General features: G+C 52.8%; 1 protein-coding gene across 1 annotated transcript in view; it reads right to left on the reverse strand.

The window, feature by feature from the left end:
- Positions 1 to 2,069: 2,069 nt before the first annotated feature.
- FSTL4 (follistatin like 4) overlaps positions 2,070 to 24,247 on the reverse strand; it is a 333,324-nt gene continuing 311,146 nt past the window's right edge. The window contains exons 12-16 of the mRNA XM_037130007.2: positions 22,663 to 22,781; positions 18,862 to 19,011; positions 13,725 to 13,832; positions 5,334 to 5,443; positions 2,070 to 3,321 (exon numbers count right to left, since the gene is read on the reverse strand). Of these exons, the coding sequence (XP_036985902.2) occupies positions 2,616 to 3,321; positions 5,334 to 5,443; positions 13,725 to 13,832; positions 18,862 to 19,011; positions 22,663 to 22,781 (1,193 nt within the window). The 3' untranslated portion in view covers positions 2,070 to 2,615. The remainder of the gene's footprint in view (positions 3,322 to 5,333; positions 5,444 to 13,724; positions 13,833 to 18,861; positions 19,012 to 22,662; positions 22,782 to 24,247) is intronic.

Here is a 24,247-nt window from a genome sequence, read left to right on the forward strand (position 1 = left end):
GACGTGGCGTGCAGCCCCTGCCCAGGCCTGCTTGTGCAGAAAGTCCACACAGCCCGATCCCTCTTCCGTCCACCACTCAGGGGGGAGCTGGGTGACCTCCCCGTGGCTCACGGGAGCAGGAGAATGAGGGCCCATTCTCAAGCCTTAATATCACCACAGGTATAGATTATTTGTGTTTGTTATTCTGAAAAAATCTGTTAAATTTTTGTAAAATTAATTTTCAAAATTCAGTAATATTAGAATCGTGAGTTCATTAGATGAGTGGCTTTTCTGGTGATTCTTTTGGTTAAATGAAAACTTCTTGACCACAAAGTATTTGTGGTTTGGTGACCTTGTGTGTTCATAGGTGGCTGGTTCTGCCTCAGGCCCGCCCCACCTGCTGTGATAACATCGCACCCCAGTTGCTTTCCAGTGGAGTCTGTGAGCCACTTCCCGGGCCAGCCTTTCCTCCTCCTCCCACACAGCGGTTCTGATCAGAGACATTCACCTGCAGGCCTCTGTGGGCTTGCGGATTTCAGTCCTCAGGCCTGTGACTGCTCTGCCCAGTTCCCAGCGTCTGAGGCTGACGCCGGCCCGCTCTCGCAGATGCACAGTGAGGATGATGAGACACACTTAGACCCGGGAGGGAGAGGGGGAAGGGGGCGGGTGCTGCAGACGTCACTCCCAGTTTGAAAGGCCAGTTAGGACCGGTTTGGTCTCCTTTCAGGAATCTGGCTGAGACCCAGAGGGCTCTCCCGCAGGTGGGCTCAGAGACTTTTCTGCCAGGGACTGCCACAGTTCAGATTTTTCCAAGGGGTGACGTTCATGAAAGTCAGGCAATTTCAGTGATAAAAGTGAGAGTTTGGAAGTAAACATGTCCAGAGTTTGAGGCAACAATAAAAAGAAAGGATGAGATCCATCCATCCCGGCTGCTGTGAAACTGAGTATTAGGCTTCCGAAGTCAGTCTCCTCACTCTGTATCTACCTACTGTACCTTTTTTAAAAAATCTAAAATGTGAATGCACATGTCGAGGCACACACCTGGGAGTTGTGGGGAACAGGTGTATGCCACACCGTAAGACTGGCCGAGCTCAGGAGGCGGCGGGCACAGGTGAGTTGGGCAGCCAGGTGGGGATGAAAGGTGGCCACGTGGGTGTAGAGCGAGGCGGGGCCTGTGCCTCCCTTGTTTTGGAAAGGGCCGCTCTCAGCGGCACAGGAGCATCACGGCCACCTTGGGGCAGGTGGAGGGGGCACACCTAGCTAAGGGTCTGTGATGGCACCACCGCTCCAACTCCAGGTGGCTTGAAAAGCGACCCTTCGAGCCAGCAACGCTACCACTACGTTTTGGCCACTGACGGGAGAAGGAAAGGAACGTCCTGAGAGCCCAGGGGAGCCTCCTCCTTGCTGAGGTTCTTCGACACAGGCTGTCTTCCCAGGGCTGGGTGGCTGGGACTTCTGATGGCGCACCACAGCCTGAGACGCTGGGGACGACTTGGTAGTAGGACAACCAGCCTGTGTGCTCTGATTCGACGTTCTGGAGTGGGGGCCAACGGGGCGGGGGCCCTGCAAAAACCCTCACCGCACTGACCGTGCCGTAAGGAGATGCGGGGCTGGGGTCGCCAGGGCCAGGTGGAGGGGCCTGCTGGGACCCGACTCCTGTTCTTGGGGTTTCAGCGCTGAGCCTGGAGTTCTGTCTGCTGCAGGCCACCCGCACCTCGCCAGGTGGGTGCCGTCGGCCCAGGGCCTGGCCCGTCAGATGTCCCCCTTCCGTGGTGAAGAGCCGGCACACAGGCTTCGTCCTGGTCTCTCAGGGTCCCAGCCCAGAACAGAGTCTTTATCAACGTGTCGGCTTGACCTGCACGTGGGGTGTCAGTGCTGCAAAGGACGGTTAGTCTCGATGGCCGTGTCCTTCTGGCCGGGGGACGTGGGGCGGTGACTCTCAGGGACGCAGTCTAAGGCAGGGACGACCAGAGCTGGACCTCGGACAGTGTCTTTCTGCGTACTAGCATTTGAGATTATAAAAAAATTTTTAATCAAAATTTCCAAAATAAAGTGAGTGATTTCCCCACCCCACAAGCTGCGGTCTTATTGGCTCTCTCTTAGGCTTACAAGTCCAGTGGAAAGGAAAGCAGGAAGCAGCTGGGGAGGGGGACAAAGGTGCAGAGCGAGGGCAGGCGTGGCTGTCGTGCCAGGAGGGGACCCCCAGCCCCAGTGGGCCTGCGTTTCCAGGCCGGGTTCCAGGCCACCCCGGCAGGCGCAGCCTGGCCCGATCCTGCGGAAAGAAGGATGACTGTGCGAAGGCAGCCAGTGGAGGCGTCCGCCTGGAAAGCAGGAGCTTCCGGTTCCACGGCGTCCCCAGGTCACACTCAGGTGGCTGGGCCCAGAAGTGGCTCCTCTACACGGCAGCCTGGCTTCCCGTCATAGCTGGAGGCAGACCTCCTACTTCCTGACGAGAAAACCCCGACCTGGTTAGCAGCGCACACCTTAGACTGGGAAACTTGCAAGGAGACCAGTGTCGAACCACAAAGCGAATACAGGTTTTGCTTTTGTCTGTAAAAATGTACAGGGTGCCTGCTGGGGGCTGCGGGGTCAGGACGAGGTGGGGCTCGGTGGCCCGGGCTCTGCGCTGGCCTCCTTCAGACCTCGCCCACCCACACGGCTGTGGTCCCCCCCTGTATGCCCGACACCTCACACCGCAGTGCGTTCTGTCGCCCGTTGATGACAAACAGGGACCCCTGGGCTGGCGTGAGGAGGTACTGTCCGAACAGCCCGCTGCCCCGCACGACCCTGCGGGGCCCTCCCCAGGGCCGGGCCGGCCCCGAAGGCGGCTCCTTGCAGTTCTCCAGCACGCCCACCTTCCCAGAGGACAGCTCCACGAACAGCAGGTCCGGCCCCGTCTCCAGCGTGGCGTAGACGTAGTACTGGTTGCCATGGGAGAAAGAACGCTGGAACGCCACGTCGGAGACGCCCCGGCTCACTTTCAGCTTGTACAGGGTCCGGATCTCCCCCCGCAGGGTGACCTCCTGCACCTGCAGCTGGCGGCTGGCTGCGTCTGTGCTGACGACAAAGCGCCCGTCGGGGGACGTGTGTGGGGTGCCGGTCACGTTGCTGTTGGGGCCGACCACGGAGTCTGTGACACTGTCAATCAGCAGCTGAGCAGAAGCAGCAGTGGAGGCCCAGGCCGGTCGGCACTGCACGAAGAAGTGGCCGCCCAGGTGGGTGTGGGCCATGGCCTGGGGCAGGCAGCCGTGCTGCCGCAGCCCCACGGTCTTGAGGAGCATCAGGGTTTCCAGGTCCACTTTGTGAATGGCGGGCTCGGACTTGTTGAAGACAAAGCCGAACCTGCGAGGGAGAGAGCTGAGGTCAGAGGTCAGGGGTGCAGCCCTTCCCTGCCCTTTCCTACAACCCTTCGGTGGTCTCATAGCCTGGGGATAAAATCTACCCTCTGCAGGGGGTGGCTTCGTAAATGATTCACCTGTGACCTCAAACCACATGAAGAGAGCTACAAGTGTTCCTGGACTTAAGATTTTGTGACACACACACACCTTTAGAAATGATAAGAGGGACCAGACAAAAGCCTCCAACAGCCTCTCCCTTAGAAATGTGTCTCCCTTAGGGGTGCGACTGGACCAGCCTCCTGGAGACCTCGTGGCAGGGGTGGGCCTGGGCCCGGAGCGGGGAGACCAGCTGCCCGCGCTCTGCCTGCCCCGAGGACAGGACAGGAGAGCCCACAGCCTCGCTCTTTTCTGGACTCACTGGTGAGTACGAACTTGAACACACACACGTTCAATGAAGCCCAGGTTTCCTATCAGCATCCTCTTTCCCTGGGAACAGGAAGAGGCGGCCGCTTCTCTGGCCACATTTACGATGCTGGCAGGGGGCTGAGAATGGCTTTGACTTCTGGAGCCAGACAGCTCGATGCTGCCGAGTGCCCGGCCAGCTGCAAGGCCTGGGGCAAGTTGCTCGCCTCCCCACACCTCTGTGAGTCTAAAGGGGGTCGCCCCGGGAGAGCTGTTGGGGAGCAATGATCTAGGAGGACACTGCAGTGGGAGAGCTCCAGAGGTGGCCGCTTGGACCTCCTGAAGCTCCCCTCTGGGGGGCCCTGGCCGGTTGCAAAGGGCGTGGCTCCAGCGGGACTTCCATCAGGAGCTTCTCCCAAATCCTGTGCTCACAGAGGCCTTTTGACACTGTGTCTACTTTTTTACAGGAGTAGAGAAAAACTGCTTCCCCGGTTCTCTCTTGGACACCAGTGCCTCAGGGTGGGGAAAACGTCCTCTTTAACGCAACTGGTTCGCATCCTTCCAGAGCGGTGCATGGACACGGTGGGGAGAAAATCCCTGCTCTCACAGGGAACTTTATGAGGAAGCCACACGCTCGCAGGGCCTCTGAGTCTCCGAGGGGCCTGGGCCTCTGGAACGGCACCAGGGGCCCTTCCCCAGGCACCCTCTGTGTTGGTGGCGGGGGTCAGAAAGTGCTTATTTCCCTCCTTGGGCAAGGACTGAGGGGCGAGTCCTATTTTTACAAATCCAGCATCAGCTTGCCAGTGAGTCATTTCTTCAGGAGAAAGGTGCTTGATGCCAGATGGAAGGAAGGCTCGAAATAGCACTGTGTGACCCCTGGGTCCTGACGACTCTATAAAGGCAGGCTCAGTCTTCCGCAGAGATTACCTCACAGGAAGTGTCAGGGGTGCTCTGGAATGAATGGGGAAGGGGTGTGGCCAGGCCGGGGTGAGGTCTGCCCCTGAGGCCCTGACAGTTATTAGGAGGCTCTTCTTTTGAATGGTAGCTAATCGGGCACTCAGGGGGCCCTGCCTCCCGATCGGGCACCTGCATGGCTGCTCTGGGGGCTCTGAGGAACCGTGGGCTGGAGTGAGCAGAGAATGAGGCAGTACGGGCTGCTCCAAGGGGACCTGGCTTTGCATTCAGTCGGACTGCCAATTCCTGGCTGTGTGACCTTGACCAGTGTCTTAACTTCTCTGAGCCTCAGTTTCCTCATCTGTAAAACAGGTTTGAGAAAATCTACCACCAGTTTTTTTTTTTCTGTGAGTGTCTAGCAAGGGGCGGGTGCTCAGTTAACCACTGCTGTTTCCTGCTTTCCTGTGTTGTCCTCACCTGATGATGGGCCTCCCTGACCTCACCGGGCCCCCGAGGACGTTTGGAGCTGGGTACCTCCTGACTTGAACAATTAAAGACTGGGGTGGGTCCATTTCTCTGTCCCGACCTGAGGGCTCCCAAGCCAGCCCAGGAGGAGTGGGGGAGACAGAGGCAGGAGCAGGCCCCACCCTGGGCGAAGGTGCCCCATTCAGGGCGCAGCTGCAGCATGTGGGGCTTGAGGGCCTCGCCAGCGGGTCTCACCTGATGTGGTTGATGATGAGGTTTGTTGGGGGAATGAAGAAGTCGTCCACTCCTGCAAAGGGCGTGCGGATGAGGTGCTGGCCTTGGCCGGTGCTGGCTTCCGTGATCACCTGTAACACGGACCAGGAGTCCCGTGAGGGCCCATCCCAGTGTGGGGCTGGAAACCTGGGGACCCCTGCACACTCCAGGGAGACCCCCAGCAGACATGCTGTAGAAATTGTGGGTAAGCCAGTCTTGGGGGTGGGGCAGAAGCAGAGTAGGATGTCACAGGCAGGGACCTGAACGTCTCGGGTGAAGAAGGGGCGGGACGGGAGTGGATGCCTGAATGGTTCCCGCTGCTCAGGCGTGACCCGCCACCCATTGTCAGCTGTGGTGACTGCAGAGCAGGCGCTTGCGGGACCGTGTTGGACTTGTGTTGGGGCTTCGGACGGCAGCTCCCAGAACTCAAACATCACCCTGCTCAGAGACTACCTGCCCCACAGCAGGGAAGCCCACCTTGTCAACACCTAGGCCCCACAGGGAAAAGGGGAGAGCTTTTAAATAATGTGGGATGGATTACTGGTTATTTCCCTTGGGTGCCCGGTGCCTGGGCTGGTTTGTTGGGAGTCTCGTCACACTCATCTTACTGAGGCATTCCCAGGGAGCTGTGTCTTCCTGGTTCGTCAGAGCAGGAACCGGGCGGGGATCCTGGGCGGGGATGCTGGGCGTGCGGGTAGAGGCCTTGTGAGTAGGATGCTGGGACAGGTTCCGGTGTCAGAAAGGGGACTTGCTGTGAGAGGCAGGGAATTGGGTCCTGTGTTTGGTACAAAGTGGTGGTGACAGCATGGCCACCTCTGTCCCTGAGGTTGCGCTTTCTCCCCCGTAGACGTGGCAGGAGGTGACCAGAGCCATTTCCTGGGCTGTGTCCTGCTGCTCTGCCTCGGGGATAGGCACATGGGCAGTGCAGAACAGAGTGCAGCAATGTCCGCGGTTAGAGAGGATGGGAGGGTGGTCTGGGGCTCCTGCTGGGCATCTGTGCAGTAGCTCCTGAAGCCTGGGCCGGGCTGGCCAGACACTGAGCCAGACAGCCTGCATCCTCCACCTTCTGCACGTGCTCATCAGCCTCCAAGTCCAATGCCATTGCCCAGAAAGGTGGCAGACCTGCAGCCAGGTGAGGTGCTCGGTCAGCTTGAGGGCCCCAAGGACAAGCCCAGACTCCCTGAACAGGACAGAAGGCAGAGGACCCTAAAGAGGGAGGTGAAACACTTCTATGGCCACTTCCTGTTGTGGCCGTGTGCACATAAGGAAGGATCCAGATTTCTGCAGCCTCAGGCCAAGAACAGCCATTGCGGGGCAGGAAGGTGGGGGGGGGCTCGCGTGCTCTGTGACTCGTGTGCCCTGAAGCTCTGCATGATTTTTCCATCTGCGAATGGGATTGCCTCCTGGCTCTGACTTTTATGATGAGAACAGCAGCACCTGGCCACCTCCTCGGGCAGGCGTGAGGCTTGAGTTTTTCCTTAATCAGTTGCGTGAGGTTATTTCCCTGTGAATTTAGCAAAAATGGCCAAGCGACACTTCCATGGCGGGTCTTTGAGGAAGAGCTCAGAGAACTGGGCACTAAGAAGGATAAGCATCAGGGAACTGACTTGGCAAGTCCGCAGGGAAATGCCAGAGAATTCCGAGGAGCTGTATGACCCTTGCTCGGTAGGTAGCAGGCCTGTCATTTGGGCTTGTAACAGAGATGGGAAATGACAGGCTGTCAGCAGCCAGTGCCGTGCACACCTCACCACTCTGACATCCTGTGCTCAGAGGTCACTGCATGAAAACACAGTACTGCAGGCCACTGAACTGATGTGGCATGTCAGCCTTGTGGCTCCAACAAGTCATGCCCGCCTTGGTTTGTGTACTAGCATGTGGCTGGGTACCTCGGTGGCCCCAAGGTAACTCCCCAAATTTACTGGGTCTATGAACTCAGTGAGGGAGGGGTACCTATGTAGCCGGGTACCAGAGGTCATTTGGTAGTCAGCATAGGGTGAGAAAGACTGGGCATCTCCATAGAGGGTGGATAAGCCAGCTGCGAAGTGACATTTGGGGAAGGGCAGTGGACCAGGCACCCAGTGAGACAGTCTGAGAGGCCGCTGAAAGCTGGGCATGGGAGTGAGTGGGCCGGACAGTGCTGGGCCAAGGCCCAGACTCTGGCTGCTGGCGGTGGCCTCCTGCATCGAAGCACCTTCCTGTGGTCACAGCGAGATTTGCAGCCAGTTTCTTAGTGCTGGGTGTTTAGAAACGTTAGAATGTTATTTTTAATGGTTTACAAATACAAACAGCACAGGAACATAACGTTGTAACAAAATCTTTGTTCACACCCATGATCGCCACTTTGGGATAAGTTCTGGGAAGTCAAGTTGCTAGATTAAAAAGCACTGTTTTGAGGCTTTTGGTCCACATTTCAAATTGCTCACCGCAAAGCCTATGCCAGCCGACCTTTCTGGAAGCAGTTTTTGGAAGTGCTCATTTCCTTAACCCCAGACGACACCGACGAAGGTGGGTTTATTAAATCTATTTCATTTTCTTGTCATAGTGCATTTCCCAGAGTTGCCAATTATGGTGATGGTGGACATCATGGTCTAATTACTGAAATTAATTAAAATGCTTTTAGTGCTTTACCATTTAGACAAAATTTGCTCTTGGTTTCTGGGAAATAGTCTTCATCATATTTAAGGAGTTTCCTTCCAGTCCCATTTCTAGGTATTTTATTAAGAATGTCTGCTGCATTTAATTAAATGCCTTTTCAGCATTTATTGGAAATATCACAGGGCTTTTTTCTTTTTCCGTTTTAATTTGTTTGTGTTACGTGTAATGCTGACTGGTTTCCTGGGATTGGGCCGTCATTGCCTCTGGGAATGTGTTCCCTACCCACGCTACTGAACGCGTGGCTGGACTCTACTTCCACACCATGGCTAGAATTTTGTTCATGTATTCGTGAGATTAAAAATAGTATTAAAAATTATAAACTAATCAGTTTTCATAATTATAAGAATACGGGCTATTTAAAATGAAGGAGCTGTACATTTTTTTTCTCTTGGGGATTGGTATAGTTCAAATAATATTAAAATTATATTTTGAAGGTCTGAGAAAACTTAGATGTGCATTTTTTTATGATAGATCTTTAATCTTTAGAAGCCTCTCCTAAGATACTCGTTCCAGTTTGTTTTCCATTTCTTAGGTCAGTTTTTTTCTTACATTTTGTAAATAATCATCCATTTCTTTTTTTTAAATTTATTTTTATTTTAAAATATATTTTATTGTATATATTTTATTTTAAAATATATTTTATATTATAGTTGTCCCATTTTCCCCTCTGCCCTGCATACCCCCTTTCACCTGCATTCCCCACCTTTGGTTCATGTCCATGGGTTGTACATACAAGTTCTTTGGCTTCTACTTTTCCTGTACTATTCTTACCCCCCCTGTCTATTTTCTACCTACCATCTATGTTGCTTATTCTCTGTACCTTTTCCCCCTCTCTCCCCCTCACACTCCCCTGTTGCTAACCTTCCATGTGATCTCCATTTCTGTGATTCTGTTCCTGTTCTAGTTGTTTGCTTGTGGTTTTTTGTTTGTTTGGTTGGCTGGTTGTTAATAGCTGTGAGTTTGTTGGCATTTTACTGTTCATTTTTTTAATCTTTTTCTTAGAGAAGTCCCTTTAACATTTCATATAGTAAGAACTTGGTGGTGATGAACTTCTTTAACTTGCCCTTATTTGGGAAGCACTTTATTTGCCCTTCCATTCTAAATGATAGCTTTGCTGGACAGAGTAATCTTGGATGTAGGTCCTTGCCTTTCATGATTTAGAATACGTCTTTCCAGCCCCTTCTTTACTGCAAGGTCTCTTTTGAGAAATCAGCTGACAGTCTTATGGGAACTCCTTTGTAGGTGACTGCCTCTCTTTCTCTTCCTGCTTTTAAGATTTTCTCCTTATCTTTATGTTGGGTAATGTAATTATGATGTGCCTTGGTGTGTTCCTCCTTGGGTCCAACTTCTTTGGGACTCTTTGAACTTCCTGGACTTCCTGAGAGTCTATTTCCTTTGTCAGGTTGGGGAATTTTTCCTTCCTTATTTGTTCAAATAAGTTGTCAATTTGTTGCTCTTCCTCTTCTCCTTTTGGCACCCTTATGATTCGGATGTTGGAATATTTAAAGATGTCCTGGAGGTCCCTAAGTCTCTCCTCATTTTTTTGAATTTTTGTTTCTTCATTCGGTTTTGGTTGAATGTTTCTGTCTTCCTTCTGCTCCAGACTATTGATTTGAGTCCTGATTTCCTTCCTGTCACTGTTGGTTCCCTGTAGATTTTTCTTTATTTCACATAATGCAACCTTCATTGCTGCCTGGGTGTTTTTTTATGCTGTCGAAGTACCCAGTGAGTTCCTGGAGCATCCTGATCTCCAGTGTTTTGAACTGTGCATCTGATAGGTTGGCTATCTCTTTGTCACTTAGTTGTGTTTTTCTGGAGTTTTGATCTGTTCTTTCATTTGGGCCATTTTTTGTCTTTGCAAGTCTGTTATGTAGCAAGGGGCAGAGCCTTAGGTGTTCACCAGGGTGGGGCAACCCAGGTTCCTGCATAGTGACACTATATGTGGGGGAGGGGTCTGAGAGGGAACAGTGCCCCTTGCTTCACTGTCTTCTGGTTTTCAGTCACTTCCCCCACTTCCCACAAGCAGATTGGGCCCTTCTGGTGCTGATTCTGGGTGGCTGGGCTTGTGTACATTCTAGGACTTTGTGGGTCTCTCCAATGGAGACTCCTGAGGCTGGGAGTTTCTCTCACTGCCACAACCCCCACAGTCAGAGGTTTTCAGTCAGAGGTTTGAGGCTTTATTTCCCCCCCGGAACCCTGGGTTGTGTGGTCTCTCTTGCTCCCCAGTTGTTCCTCCTGGTTTATCTGCATGAGAATGTGGGCCTGCTTGCTCTACCAGCTGCCACCTGCCTGGTCCTCAAGCTGTGCCTTGACATGAGTCCTCTCTGCCCAGCTGCCTGTCTCTGCCCTTCCTACCGGTCTGGGTATTTCTTCTTTAACTCCTTGGTTGTTGGACTTCCATACAGTTCGATTTTCTGGCAGTTCTGGTTGTTTTTTGTTTTTAAATTTGTTGTTGTCCTTTTGGTTGTGTGAGGAGGCACAGTGTGTCTACCTATGCCTCCATCTCGGCTGGAAGTCTAATCATCCATTTCTAATACGTGTCCCCGAATTGCAATGTAGTATTATTTTAAAATTATTTCATTCTCCTGTATCTGCAGTTATATCCCTCCCTCATTCTTCACTGTGTCTATTTTTGCTTTACCAGGTATGAGAAAGATTTATCTGTTTCTGTATTTGTTCCCTTATTATTTTCTTACTATTAATTTCAGTGTTTTTATTCTTATCGGTCACTTTGCTCTTTTTCTAATTTCTTAACACAAATATTTCCTTTGTGCGCTTTAAAGGCACAAATATTCCTTGTGTATAACCTTTTCTGTCTCCCACAGGTTTTGATGTGAAATGTTCTCTCCTTCATTGCTTTTGAGATTGTTTATAATTTCCCTTTTAATTTCCTTTTTGATCTAATAATGATCCAGGAGTACTTTCTTATTAGGTCACATTTTAATTACTTCTAATTATCAGATAACGTAGCTTATAATGTTTGCCAAATCCGTAAATGTTTTCTTTGTGATTACCAGTACACTTACCTATATGTGAACATATAGGTAACCTATTGGCAGATGAAAGGTTTCCTATAAATTAATTAAATCCAGTTCCTTATTCATATTATTCAATTTTCCCATGTCATTATTTTGTCCCCTTGGTATGTAAAATTTACTGCATTTTGCTGTGTATAATGCACACTTTTTTGCCCACATTTTTGAGGGAAAAATAAGGATGCACATTATACACGGGCACAATGAGTACACACCGTGGGTGTGATAATCCTGTGTATGACGCACACAAAAATGTGGGTGTGCGGTGGACACGGCAAAGCTCCGGTCGGCACATTTTACATTAAGTTCCCTTTGTGTTTTCAATTGCTCTTGTTTTATGCGTGTAGTTGTCATGTTTCTGGATATCTACTAGACGTCGTCACATGTCTGTCCTCACGCCAGTGACCCTTCGGCTCTGCCTCGTGTGGCAACAGTATCACCACCTGTACAGACATGTTGTTCCCCTGCCCATCCATCACTATTTCTACCCCTTTAAATCTCTTCTTACCATCCTGTGTGTTTCTTGTAAACAAGTTACAGTTTTCTTTTTTTCCTTTCATTTTTTAAAGCCCAGTGCGATCATCTCAGCTTTCAACAGGCGAACTCAGTTTGTCTCGTCTGGACCAGATGCTCAGTTCTAAGCTGTTGATTTCAAACATTCTCTATATCCTCTCCTATTCCCACGGGACGGCATTTTTGAGTATTCTTTCTTCTGCCTCGTCCCTCCACTCCGTACTCAGTTTTACTGAAACAACTTATCTGTATTTATGTCCTGTATCAGGATTTCTCTTTCAGTGTGTGTCTGCTAATTCAAACATCCTCATGTAGCACTTATTGTACACTTCTTGATGGTGTCTCCCTCATCCACCTTACTTTTAATTTTACGCCTTCCTCTCCAGGTTTCTTACGTACGACTGTCTTGTCTCTATCGTTCTCTGTCTTGATGTCTCTGATGTAGTTCCTCAAACAGGCTCAGGGGGCGCCTGTGAGTGATGTGCTCTCTGGATTCTTGTGCATCCTTGTATCTGTCTTTCATCCTGACAGGTAAGCGATACCTTGGTGTGGGATATAGGATTCTTGGATGTCACCCCTTTTATCTAAGTAGCATGTCTGCGTGACTCCACAGTCTTCCAGCTCCTGTTGCAGCCATGCCGTCCAAGGCCCACGGGACTGTCATTCCTGCTGCTGGTCACTGCTTCCGTCTGCCTTGTGAGGCTTCCCCTCTGTTCTCCTGCCAACGAGGGCAGAGAGGTGTCATTTCTCAGCAGTTCAGCTTATAAGTTGTAGATCCTTTTCAATCTTCATGAGCATGTTTTATAACTTGGTAATTATTATTCTACATTTATTTAATGTCGGACTCCATTCCAGCTGTTTCCTTCTCTCTTTCTAAGCTTCTGTTAAACTTCTGAGATATTGAGTTTTAATCTCTTCATCTATTCGGTCTGGGATTTGAGATTTTCTTGTTCTTTATCTTTCAGGCAACTATTTGGGTCTCAACAGAAACTCTGCATTTCTGAACTTATCTACTGCAGTTGGAAATTAGAGAATCATTTTTGTTCGTTCTTTGTTCTGGAAAGATCGTTGGTGGCTGCTCCCCTTGGGTTTCCGTAAGCACGTTCTTAGAGCTGCCAGGGAGACCGATGACAGTACTTTCTGCAGGTTTAGCCTCTACTCTGAACAACCTTTAATCAGGCTCCTCAGTCCTCTGATGGGTTGTTATTATTTGTCGTCAGCTCACAGGGGCTCAAGACTGGTTGACGAGCCCATCAAGTGATAGGAGGTGAAGTCGTGTCCTCCCCCTGGTGCCTCCGAGGAAGGCAGGCTGGTGGCCAGTCCCCGGGAGGAAGCCTCTTGAGACCCAGGTGTCCCTGGCCTCTCACCAGGCCTGGGAACAGGGCGAACTTGGCTCCACCGGCAGCCCTTCTCAGCTGGGGTTCTGAGAGAGAATTAAACCCTCACACCCGAGGCGTCTGTTGTATGTAATGATTTACTTTTCTGTGCATCTAGGATGGTTCTATGCACCATTTTGCAGGAGAATTGAGAAAACAGGCATTCCAGTTGCTTTTTGTACAGCGGAATCCTCTCATGCGTCTTCGATGAGAAAGGCCGAACCAGGCACACTCAGCGCAGGGCAGCTGTGGCTCTTCCCTGGCTGGCGGAGGGAGGAATCCCACAGATCTCGGGGCCCAAGCTCTTCCTGGGAGGTGGTAACGTAGCTGCAGAGCCTGCTGCTGGGGTTGGACCGTGGGCAGGTCACCCAGCTTTTCTGAGCCCCAGCACACTGGACGCACCCCATAAACACACTTCTGCTAATGGGCGTAATTGCTGCTGCTGCTTTTCCTTGACCTGCCTTACTGGCCAGTATCTGGTGCTTGTTTTGACTCTAGTTCTCCAGCCTGCCCAGCACAAGGCAAAGTGAGATGGTCTCCCTTTTTCCTGCCTGCACCCCACACTGCTGCTTGGCCCCAGGAGCCTCATTCTGGTCCTGGCAGCATCAGCCTCCTATCCGCCGCCCCTGTCACTCACTGTCTCCAGCAGCAGGCCTTGCTGGACACACCCTGTTTCTAATCTCCCCTCCAGCCTTGGTGGGCAGGTTTGGATAGATGTGGCTGGCCACTAGGGAAGTGGGAGAGCGTTACACAGGGAGAGAGGCTGTTTCTGGGCAGGTAGGTGTTCAACGTACCTGGAGGCTTGGCCGGGACTTGTGCTGGTCCCCCCAGCTCAGGACCCACACTTGGTCATGTGACTTGTCATAGGACAGCTTGGTTGGCAGAGGGTCCACACCTATGGACTTGAAAAAAAATAATGACCAGTTGGTCATGCTTGTTGTAGAGGCTGCCACAGCGGTCCTTTCTGGGCTCCGTGCATGTGGCCGTCACCCCTGGGCGGGGCGGAAGGCCAGCCCAGCAGCCTTGCTGGTGAGGCTGTTTGGGACCCCAGTGCAGAAGCCTCCCTTCTGGGTTTGTCTTCGGAGAGACCCAGAGCGTCTTGGCAAAAGGCTGAACAGTTCAGCAGGAGCCAGCTGAGGACCCTCCCACCCTACCCCCTGGAAGTCTTTGGGCCCCTTAAACCCTCTGTGTTCTTCCCCGGGCTGCTTCGTGGCCTGGACACTGGGCAGAAGGCCTTCCCCCTGGGTCATCAGCGCCTCGTTCTGAGCTCATCCATGATCACTTCATCTTTGCACACAGCCTCTGTCTTGCACATCCTTCCGCGGCAGCTGCTGGGACTCAGACTACAGTGCCAGACAGTCTCTCCACTGCTGTACCCTGAGGGCGGAGCTTCCCCTGCAGCCTGTCAAACGGAGACCTTTCTCTCTTCTGCGTAGAATGTTGTTTTATAAGTTCTAACACAGTTCTGTGCTGCCCTTGCCACTGGACTATGGCCCCTGCTCTTCTTCCATCGGCTAACGTCCTAGCCACTCCCTGTGCTCACTCACGACGGGACACCCGCTCCCTGCCTTCCCTTCCAGGCACTTGTTCCTCAGGTTTGGTGCCTTCGGACCCACACAGAGGGTTCACCCAAAGCCCTGCTTCCTCACGTCCTTCTTGGTTTCAATGGTCTTTTCTTCCTCCACACTTCAGCCGCCATCACTGAGACCTCGTCTACAATTTCTGAAGTTTCAGTTTCAGCTGACTCTAGCTTTTCTGACTTTAGGGGAGAAAGCTCTGTGGGTCAACACTTCTCCAGAGAACTGTCTGGAGTCCCCGAGTCTTCCTTTCCTCCTTCCCACCAGGTTTCTGGCGTTGTCTCTCCCCGGCCGGCTCTAGCTCTTCGGGTCAGGTTCCGAGGGCCATCTCCGTGACCCTCCTCTTACCTGACACAGCAGCGACACTCCACAGGGCTCATTATCCCCTTTCGGAAACATTTTCTTCACTCCGCCTCCCGCCTCCCCGAGCTCGTCTTCCTCATCCTGACTTCTGAATGCCGGCACGTCCCGCGCCCTCCGCTTTGGCCTGCTCTCGCCTGCATCCTTTCCCCGATGAGCTCACCCAGCACCAGGCTGTAAATAACCCACTGCATGCTGATAACTTTAGAATTCATCTCTCTGCAGATGATCTCAACATGTCCAAAGCTGAACTCCTGATGTTTGCTCATCCCTGGTGCAATGTATTTTATTTTTTCTCCATTCATCACCATCTTTGAAGTCTCCTTTGACTTTTTTTCTCTAACCCCGTTTGTTCTCTGAAACCTCAGGTAGAGGCTGTTATTACTTTCCCACGCTTCACACACCCCAGGTCCTTGGTTCGTGTCTAGGGCTGTGCCTCGTATTCCCACCATCTCCCAGCTTCCTGGCCGCTTCCCTGCACTTTCCAAAGGCTTGCGATCTGGCACTATCTCCCTCTACCCGGTGCTTTGGAAACCCCAGCAATGATACTACCCTGACACTATTTCTAGTTTCTTGTACATCCTCCTTTTAAAAATAGCCCCTGACGATGCATCTCTCTTCCAGATGTCTGCCTGCTCCCTTCACAGCAAAACCGCCCTGGGGGTTGGACTGTAGCCATTCTCTCTTCTTTCTGCTTAACCTTTTCCATCCTCGTGCATATTCTCCTTCGAAGCAAGAGTCTAATAGATTTTTGCCTTATGGCTTCAAGTTCAGAAAAGTTTTCAGTCTCAACATGCTGAGGAATCAAGGGAAAAGGCCCTGAAGAGGGCGCTAGACCAACAGCGAAGCCCTGCAAACACTTGACCTCAGCTCCCACTCAATGTGCTGACTGATTAGGTAAAGTGGTTCATTCTTTGCTCTCTCTCTGCCTAGCAGAAGAAGTGGCGAATCCTTTTTGGTGGGTGAGAGCCACCCCAAATCTCTGGAATATTATATATGGAAATGTTTTGCAGTCAAGAACATTAGTAGGTGTTCCAAAATACAACTATATGACTGAAAACATCATAAACAAGATGATAGAAACAGACACACAGATGACCCATAAAAAAAAGGTAGTTTGGAGTTGACATTTTAGAGTAAAAAATGCAAAGCCTAAAATGAAGAACTCAATAAATAGGTTATGTTAAGATCCATATTAGACACAGAAGATAGAATGAGTGAACTGAAAGGTTGACAGGACATTTCCAGACTGAAGCTCGAAAAGAGAAAAAAGGATGGACAATCAAAGTGGAAATAATAAGTGAGATACGACAGAAAGATCCAACTTAAAAAAAAAACAAAACAACCTGGAGCTCGTAAAGACGAAGCAAGAGAGCGTGAAGCAGCCTAGTATCTGAGGAAAAAATGGCTGAGAGTTTCCCAACATGAGGAAAAATTCCCGTCCATACATTCCAGAACCTCTGAAAACCCCCAATCAAAATAAATACATAGGACTCGTTACCTGGCACATTGTAGCAAAACTGCTAAAGACCAAAGAAAATCTGAAAAGTAGTCAAAGTGATACATTACTTTCAAAAGAGAAAGAGTAACACGGACAGGTGACCTATTAACGGAAGGAATGGGAAGGGAATGGAGAAGCATCTTAAAATGTGAAATATACAATTGCCAATGCAGAATTCTGCCGCCAGTGAAAATATACTTCAAAAATATAGGGCAAAGGTTATTTTCAAACAAGCAAAAACCACGAGACTCTGTTGCCAGCAGCCCTGAGCCAAAAGAACAAAAAAGCTCGTGCAGGTTGAGGGAAAATGATCCCAGACGTAAGTAGGTGCTTCGGGAAGCACTAGGAGCCATGGGAAAAGTAAATGTGCGGGTGAATAGAAATGACTACCGACCGTACCAGGTAATGAGTCAGCTCTTGAGGGGTTAAATTATATGTAGAGTCAAAATTCATCCCTACACTAAGGCAACAGGCCCGAGGGGGTGTGAAGGGCTGCGTGTTCTGTCACTGATGGGGACGTGGAGCCGCCATGCGTGGGAAACTGTGTTGGGGAGAGGATGCAGGCGGTGATCTCGATGGTGGCAGTGACGGGAACAAGAGAAGGAGCCGTCGGCACGCCAACAGAGGGACAATGGACTGATAAAAACGTTTGACTAATTCAAAACCAAACAGGAGAGAAAAGCAACATGAACAGAGAGGTCTAAATAAAACACAGTAAGGAACTAGATAATACTATATAAATTAATTGAAAATGAAATATAAATGGATCAAACCCTCCAAATAAAAGACCAAGATTATTAAACTAGATAAAAGCCAAAAACCAAAAGACTAGCTGTGGCTTTATAAAAGATTCCCTTAAATATATGGGCATGGAAAGGTTGGAGGTAAAAGGGTGGGAAACTGCACCACGATAACACTAATTACAATAAAACCTGATTAGCTGCACTGAGACCGAAATGGACTTTTGGGCCAGAAGCGCTGTCAGGATAGAGAGGAGCGTTTTAGTGGAATAAGGCGCCTTCCCGGGGGTGTGACAGGTGGGACTCAGAACACAGTCACGGTGGGCGTGTGCAACACACCTCGCAGCAGCTGACAGACCAAGTGTACAAAAAGAGTCTCCGGTATTTTAAATTATTCAGCGTATGTTCTCTGGCCAGGGAAATCAATAACAAAAAGAAAGTGAGAAAGCCCCCTGTTGTATTTGCCAGGAGAAACCGCTGTGTTGGTGGTACCCAACCTCCTCCCTGTGGTGAGTTGGCAGCAGCGCCCCGAACACCGCTGGGGAGAGCCCCCCGCTCACTCACCGCGCAGCGACCGCACTTTGCCTTTACACGCACAGTCCTCACTGGCCTTTGAGATGGCCCAGCGGTCCTTTCACACCCCGGGGGCCAGTGGGTCTCACAGCAACTGCCTCCTCCCTCCTCAGACCTCCAGCCTTGGGGATAACTCTCCCTCCTGCTCTGAGAAGATCAAGGCAACCAGAAGGGAAGGTCAGCGACGACCAGTGACCATGTGCTTTGCTTCCTCCTCTCCCAGGGAGAGAACAGGCCTCTCTCTATGACCAGCATCTCCGCTGTCTGCCCTGGACTTCGCTGATGCCCGCCTAGTCCCAGGAGGCAGAAAAGAGGGAAGAATGGTGGGAACAAACTTCCCTATTATCATACAAACGCTGTGATGTCAGCTCTCCTAAAAACAAGGGCCCTTCCACATCCTCTTCCAGTGGCTTGTCCCCCTGGTCCATGGGCAGGGTTCCCACCTTGACAGCAACCCCCTCAGAGCCACTGTCTACATTCCCAGTCCCCACCTCCGTGCTCCCCACTCTAACTCGGACCTGCCCCCTCGGGCTCGCGTTCCCCTGTCCCCGCCCTCTCTGTTCCTGCCAAGCTGAGCCACGTGGCAGCGGGTCCAATGGTCCGTTCTCAGTTTTCATAACACAGATGTTGTCTGCAACATTCGCCACCTCTGACCGACCGTGACCTCTCTCTTAAAACACTTTTCTCGGCTTCTGGAGTGAGCCCTCTGTCATTTCCTTCCTACCTGTCAGCTATTCCTTCGGGTCTCCTTGCTGCTTTTTCTCTTCTTCGTGAGCTTTAAGAGACGACTTGAGGCTCCCACCTCAACTTCTCCTCTGTCTATGCCGCCGCCCCTCACGGTGCTGCTTCATTTAGTTCTCTGGATTTCGCGTAGCTTGTGTGGTGGCGACACCCTCCCTGACGTCTCTGGCTTAGGCCTCTCCTTTGCCTGTTTATCTAACTGCTCACTTGATATGGAGATAATATATCTCACATTTCCAAGCCCCTAGAACGGTGCTTGGCACCAACCAGGCGGTCAAGACCCGCTGAACTGCAGCACAGGCGTCTCCTTTGCTTCTCCCCTCCCACCTGACCTCCCCTCCTGCAGCCGGGGGGGGGGGGCGGGTGCAGAAAGCAAAAAAGAATTGGGCAGGCTGTGCCCCAGGACCGGAAGTGTCCTCACCCCCTTAGACAGACGTACCTGCAGGACTTTCTGGGCCTGCACATCGACCACGAGGACTCTGCTCAGTGCCGGCTGGGCCGTGTAGAGGTACCGGTGCCTGACGTTCACTGCCGACGCCCACTGGCAGGGCCGGGGGGCTCCTCCTTCCCCCTGGGGACAGATTTCCTCCTGTAAAGGAGACAGGCCTCCATGTATAGGCACCCGACATCTCGAGATCTGCTGCCCCCTGACTCCTCTGCCCTTTCTTGCTGCACTTGGACTCCTCTGGGCTCACAGAACGGGGCACACAGCCCCCGCCTCACCAACTCCTGACCTAACGCTCCTCCACCTTCTGCCGCCTCCCACGGCTCTGGATGGAGGCTGGGACGCCCTGGGCGGCCCTCCCCACCGGCGGCTTCCAGGCTCACACGCTCCTTTCTCTCCGTGCACATCTCCAGCATTTAAAAAACTTCCATTCATGGCCAGACTTCTGAACGAATTCGTATGTTTTTTCTCTGCTTCCTCACCTTTCATGTGCTCCTTCCCCCTCCGGCTTTAGTCCTTCCCACGGAGCTGCTGGTGGTCTCACCAAGGCCGGTGAGGTTAACCTCCCGCCATCATTTTAGTTGAACTGGGGACTCGCCTGACACTGTGGACCATTCCTTGGTCCTTCACCCTCCATCCTGCCACCCCCAGTGGCTGACCCTTGTCTGTGGCTGGAAGCTGCTGAGTTCTCTCCTGAGTGACGCCTCTTCTCTGAAATCACTCCCTTTGTGGGCCTGCCTGACCGAGGGCTGGAATAACAGTCTGTGTGCGTACAACCCCCACATTTACATCCTCAGCTCAGGCCTCTTCCCTCAACTCCAGACGTACCTGGCCAACTTGTAGCTCAACCTGATCATTTAATCAGACATATGTCCAAAACCAACTCTCAATTTTACCGTCCAGTCCTGCTCATTCTATTAAAAAAATGGCAGCTCCCTCCATTGCTTCACTTCCTTAGACCGAAAATGTAGAGCCATCTTTGACGCCTCTTGTTCTCCGCACACCCTCCCCTCTCACCCAATACATGGGTGAGATACCAGCTGCTCCTTACCACTTCCCCTTCTGTCAGCTTGCTCAAGCCCCATTATGTCACCTGAGTCACTGCTCAGCATCCTTGACTTCACCCTGCCCTCCCCAGCCCCCACCTGCCCTACACACAAAAACCACAGGGACCACTGTGAAAGCCAAGGTTATTCCTCCTCTCTGCTCCTCCCTCCCCAGTAACTTCCTTTCTTGCTCAGGAGAGGAGCCGAGTCTTTCCGGAAGCTTACGAGGCCCTGCACACTCCGGCTTTCCTGTCCCTCGCCCGCCCTCCTCCACGCACACCGCCCACCCGCTCTTCCTCTGTCCTGTCACCCTCCTGCACCAGGGCCTTTGCGCTGGCTGTTCCCTGTGCCAGGGACACTCTTCCCCAGAAGGCTCCGCGGTTTATTCCCTCATGTCCTTCAGGTCTCTGTCATCACACGGATGGACCCTCATAGCAACCCCAACTTGCATGTGAGCGAGCTGAGGCTTAGAGAGGTTTGACAAGCCGCTAAGCCTGTCGAGGGACAGAGGTGGAATCTGAAGCCGGGTCTGCCTGGCCCTGACGCCGCGCCCTTCTCCACTAATCGTGAGGCTCCCCACTGAGCACAGCTCATGGCAGACCCCGCAGAGAGGCCGAGGGAGGGTGCACCAACCTCCTATTCACCCGGCACTGTGGGCTGAGGGGCGTTCCACTGTGACCCTCCAGCGGGTGTTTGGAGATTCTCTCAAAGAGAAAACTGTCATTTGGGGTTGTTCCGCAGCTCACTGTGGTCTTGTGTGGCCTGTCATGCCTTAGGACCTCTCTTAACAGCATCTCGTTCTAGCTTTTTTGGAAAACTGAGCCCGGGTTGGGACTGCAGGGGCTTTGCCCTCACCATAGGGAAGGGTACGGCCAAAGGGATGGGGCGCCCTTACTTAAACCTGACTGCTGGAGACGCACGAGGGCAGCGCCGTCGAGATCAGCTCAGGGCAGTTACCCGGAGGGAAGAATTCATCACAGGTGACACGTTAAAATAATAATGAATTCAAACGAGGTAGCCTGGAAAACAGCTGTTCCGCGAGATGTGTGCGAGAAGTGCCACAGCCCGAGGTGCACCGCAGCTGCTAAAGCGGCACAGCTGACCTGTCTGGGGAACTGGCCCGGGCCAAGCCCACTTCCTCCCTGGGCTCCCGGCCGGTCACTGCTCCCCGCTGCTCCCCGGTTCACTCACTGTGTGTGGGGGGGCTCAAGGAGACGCGTGCGGGGGCTGTGAGACGACTCTTGGATCCACGCCATAGCTCTGCCCTCAGGTAGCCAGGGATTAGTGGGCAGGGTCTGCCACCTCCTGGGAGGGATGCCAGCGGGAGGGACAGTGTCCCGGGTGGGGTCAGGTGAGGCAGCACCACCCTGGGCGTCTTCCTGACAGCTGGGCCTTGAGGGCTGCCAGGGCTTCCCTGGGCCTGCCACCAGCAGCCATCCTTCCGTTCCCACCCACCGAGTGTGACGCTGCCACTTCCTGCCGGGCCCCGTATTTTGCTCAGAGCACCTTGGACACTCTGGGTCATGTTTCCTGCTGTCACCTGGAGTTTCCTGGGGGCCCCTGAGGACTTGAGAGCTTGTCTCCTCTCTCGACAGGCTGAGCATCCCCTTCCTTTGGGAAACTTGGACTTCCTTGGGTCTGTGGCCCACGTGCTCCAGGCTTCCTTGGAGCTGCTGCTTTTGCCTGTCAGAGAGCCCAGGCCTCTCCAGCTCACCATGCCCCCACCCCCACTACCTTGTGGATGTTTCTACGCACAAGTCCCACGGGCACCTCAAACTTAGTGCATCACGGGCCAACCTCACCTGCTTGTCAGGAGCCTACAGCCCTGCTCCTGGGTCCCCAGCACCCAGCCTGGCAAGTGGCACCAGCCTGGTAGAATGTTAGAGAATGAACAGAGTCCCCCACCCCAACTTGCTCCTCTCCTGTGTGGAGGGCACTTTCCTTCCGCTAGCAAGACTCTGGTTTACCCTCCGGTTCCCTGTTGATTCACCCCTAAAATCTACCCAGTTCTCCCCGCCCGCCGACCTAGGACACCACTCTCACACCTGGATAATTGCAGCTCCCTCCGTGCTCCTGGGCTGCCCCGCCAATCACCGCCCTCAGTGCGGGGCTGCCCGCGTTCCAGAACAACCGGCTCACGACCAGCCTTTGTGGGAAGCCGGTCTGGGGTTCCCCGAGCTTCAGGGAGCCATTAGAACTCCTCACCCTCGACCCTCAGCGACTGTCCTAATCTCAGGTCCTTCCCACATCCACACTTTGATCTCAACACACGGAGGACTTCTGTTCCCAGAACAGGACATGTTTTATGTCTCTCCTCTCTACGTGCCGGACATTTCTTCCAGAAACCCACCCCATCTCGTACTCATTCTTCAAATCCAAGCCCAGGAAGCATGTGTCCCAGGGGCCTGCTCTGACTCTTCCCCCCAGGCCCGGGGAGGCCCCTCACTCCATCCCCAGGGCACTGCGCACATCCTTCCAACAGTGCCGCCTCGGCAGCCGTCCACAGTGCTGTCCCAATCATCTGCCTCTGAACTTGGGGCGGCCAGGCACCCATCCGCATGCCCTGGGCCTCCCCTCGAGCTCAGTGCGTGGAGTGGCTGCTTGATGAAGGGATGAGCATGTTAGTGCTCAGCCTCAGGTCTTTCTTTCTTGGCCTTAGGACAAACCTGGAGCCACACCACCTGTAGCAGATAGAACTTAAGAATTGAATGGCCTGCGATGTGGAAGAGCCCTGGGCACCGGCACTTACGTAGCTCGTGACGATCTTCTCCGTGGGTTTGAGGTGCCTCTGGATCTCACAGTCCCCGGGGTGCAGGATGATAATGCCGTCGTCGGAGAAGACGTAGAACACGTTCCCCACACTGAGGCCTGGGAAGAGCAGAGACAGCCACGGTTACCTCCCTCCTAGCGGCTGGCCCTGGGGCACGGGGTGACGAGCCACATGGGGCACACATGGAACCCCAGATCGCGTGCATCTGGTGTGGCACCGAGGGCACATCCTGGTCGAGGTGGGGCAGGGTTTGTGGGGAGCACGAGGAGGAGGTGCCCCAGGGGCTATCAATCAGTGTAGCACGGGGAGGGGCCTGCAGTCCCCAGGTGCCCTCCCGGACATGCACATCGGTCAACTGTGGCTGGCCAGCAACCCAAGTTTTTAAATAAACGACAGCTTTGGCTCTGACCTACATGTGACCTTTCCTGTTTTGAAAGGCTAAACTTCCCTTGGTCGTTCATGGTCCTCCGCATTCAGAATGGATCAGAGGATGCCTCAAACGCAAAGGCTCTTATTTTAAACACATTCGGGTGTGTACAGCACCACTTCCTGGTATGTGGCAGGTGCACCTCGGTCCAGACTCAGTCCCAGCCCGTCTGCTCCAGCGAACCCCCTCCTCCAAGACCCCTGGCTCCAGCCTCTGCCCCAGCAGGGTCTCCGTGGCAGCCCTGCGCCAGGTGACGGGGCCCACGCCTGGCCGTGCCTCTGCCCACGCCTACCTCGGCCGGGGCTGAGCCGTGTGGGAAGCAAAGGCCAGGACCACCAGCTAGTTCAGCCTCCTTTTAAAGACAAACTGAGGTCCAGGGAGGCCACTTGCCTTTGTGCCAGAGCTGGGGTTTGGCCCTGAGCTCCCACTCCAGGCTTTGTCCCCTCACTGCCTCTCTGTAAAAGGCACACCTGGCACCCAGACGGGTAAGGTTGGAGTTCTTCCCCCCGCCCCTTACCCCCTTCGATTTTGAAGGTAGAACAATAAAAAGTTTCCTATTCTAAGGGAATTCCAAGGGAATTCTAAGGGAATGAAATATATTAAATAAATATGCAGAACACTCTTTCCTAGTGTGCAGAGAAAACCAGTGCCTTGCTGTAAATTGATTATCTGGGTGCGTTTTTAGGTGGGAAACAGTAAGATGGGCAGATAGTGGTCACCATCCATTTGCTCCCAGGGACTCTGCGGGCCCCTGGTGTCGGCACCCATGCCTGTGGCTCCCAGTGGGGCGGAGGCCCCTGCCCCCGTGCCGCAGCCTTGGCTGACTCTGGTTCTGTGCAGAGAGGGGCTCCGAGCAGCAGGGTTCCTGCCATCACAAATAACTTGACCCCTACCTCTCAGAAGCTGGCATTTCCTGGGAGTCTCTGCATAGCTTCCAATGGGACCTGGGTGCTGGGCAGCTCGTCCCCAAGAGCCTGACGAAGCTGGCCACCCACGAGAGCCTCACCTCAGCCCCCAGCAGGACCTCCTTCTGTACACTCTCACCTGGCAACCCCCGCCCTAAAACCTAGGTGCCCAAGCAGCACAAAGCCCTTGTACAACCACAGGCCTTGGGAACAGCTCCAGCTGGGGTTTCTT

This window comes from Artibeus jamaicensis, unplaced genomic scaffold (genome assembly GCF_021234435.1).
Source record: "Artibeus jamaicensis isolate MK-2021 breed Jamaican fruit bat unplaced genomic scaffold, CSHL_Jam_final contig_786, whole genome shotgun sequence".
Lineage (NCBI taxonomy): Eukaryota > Metazoa > Chordata > Mammalia > Chiroptera > Phyllostomidae > Artibeus > Artibeus jamaicensis.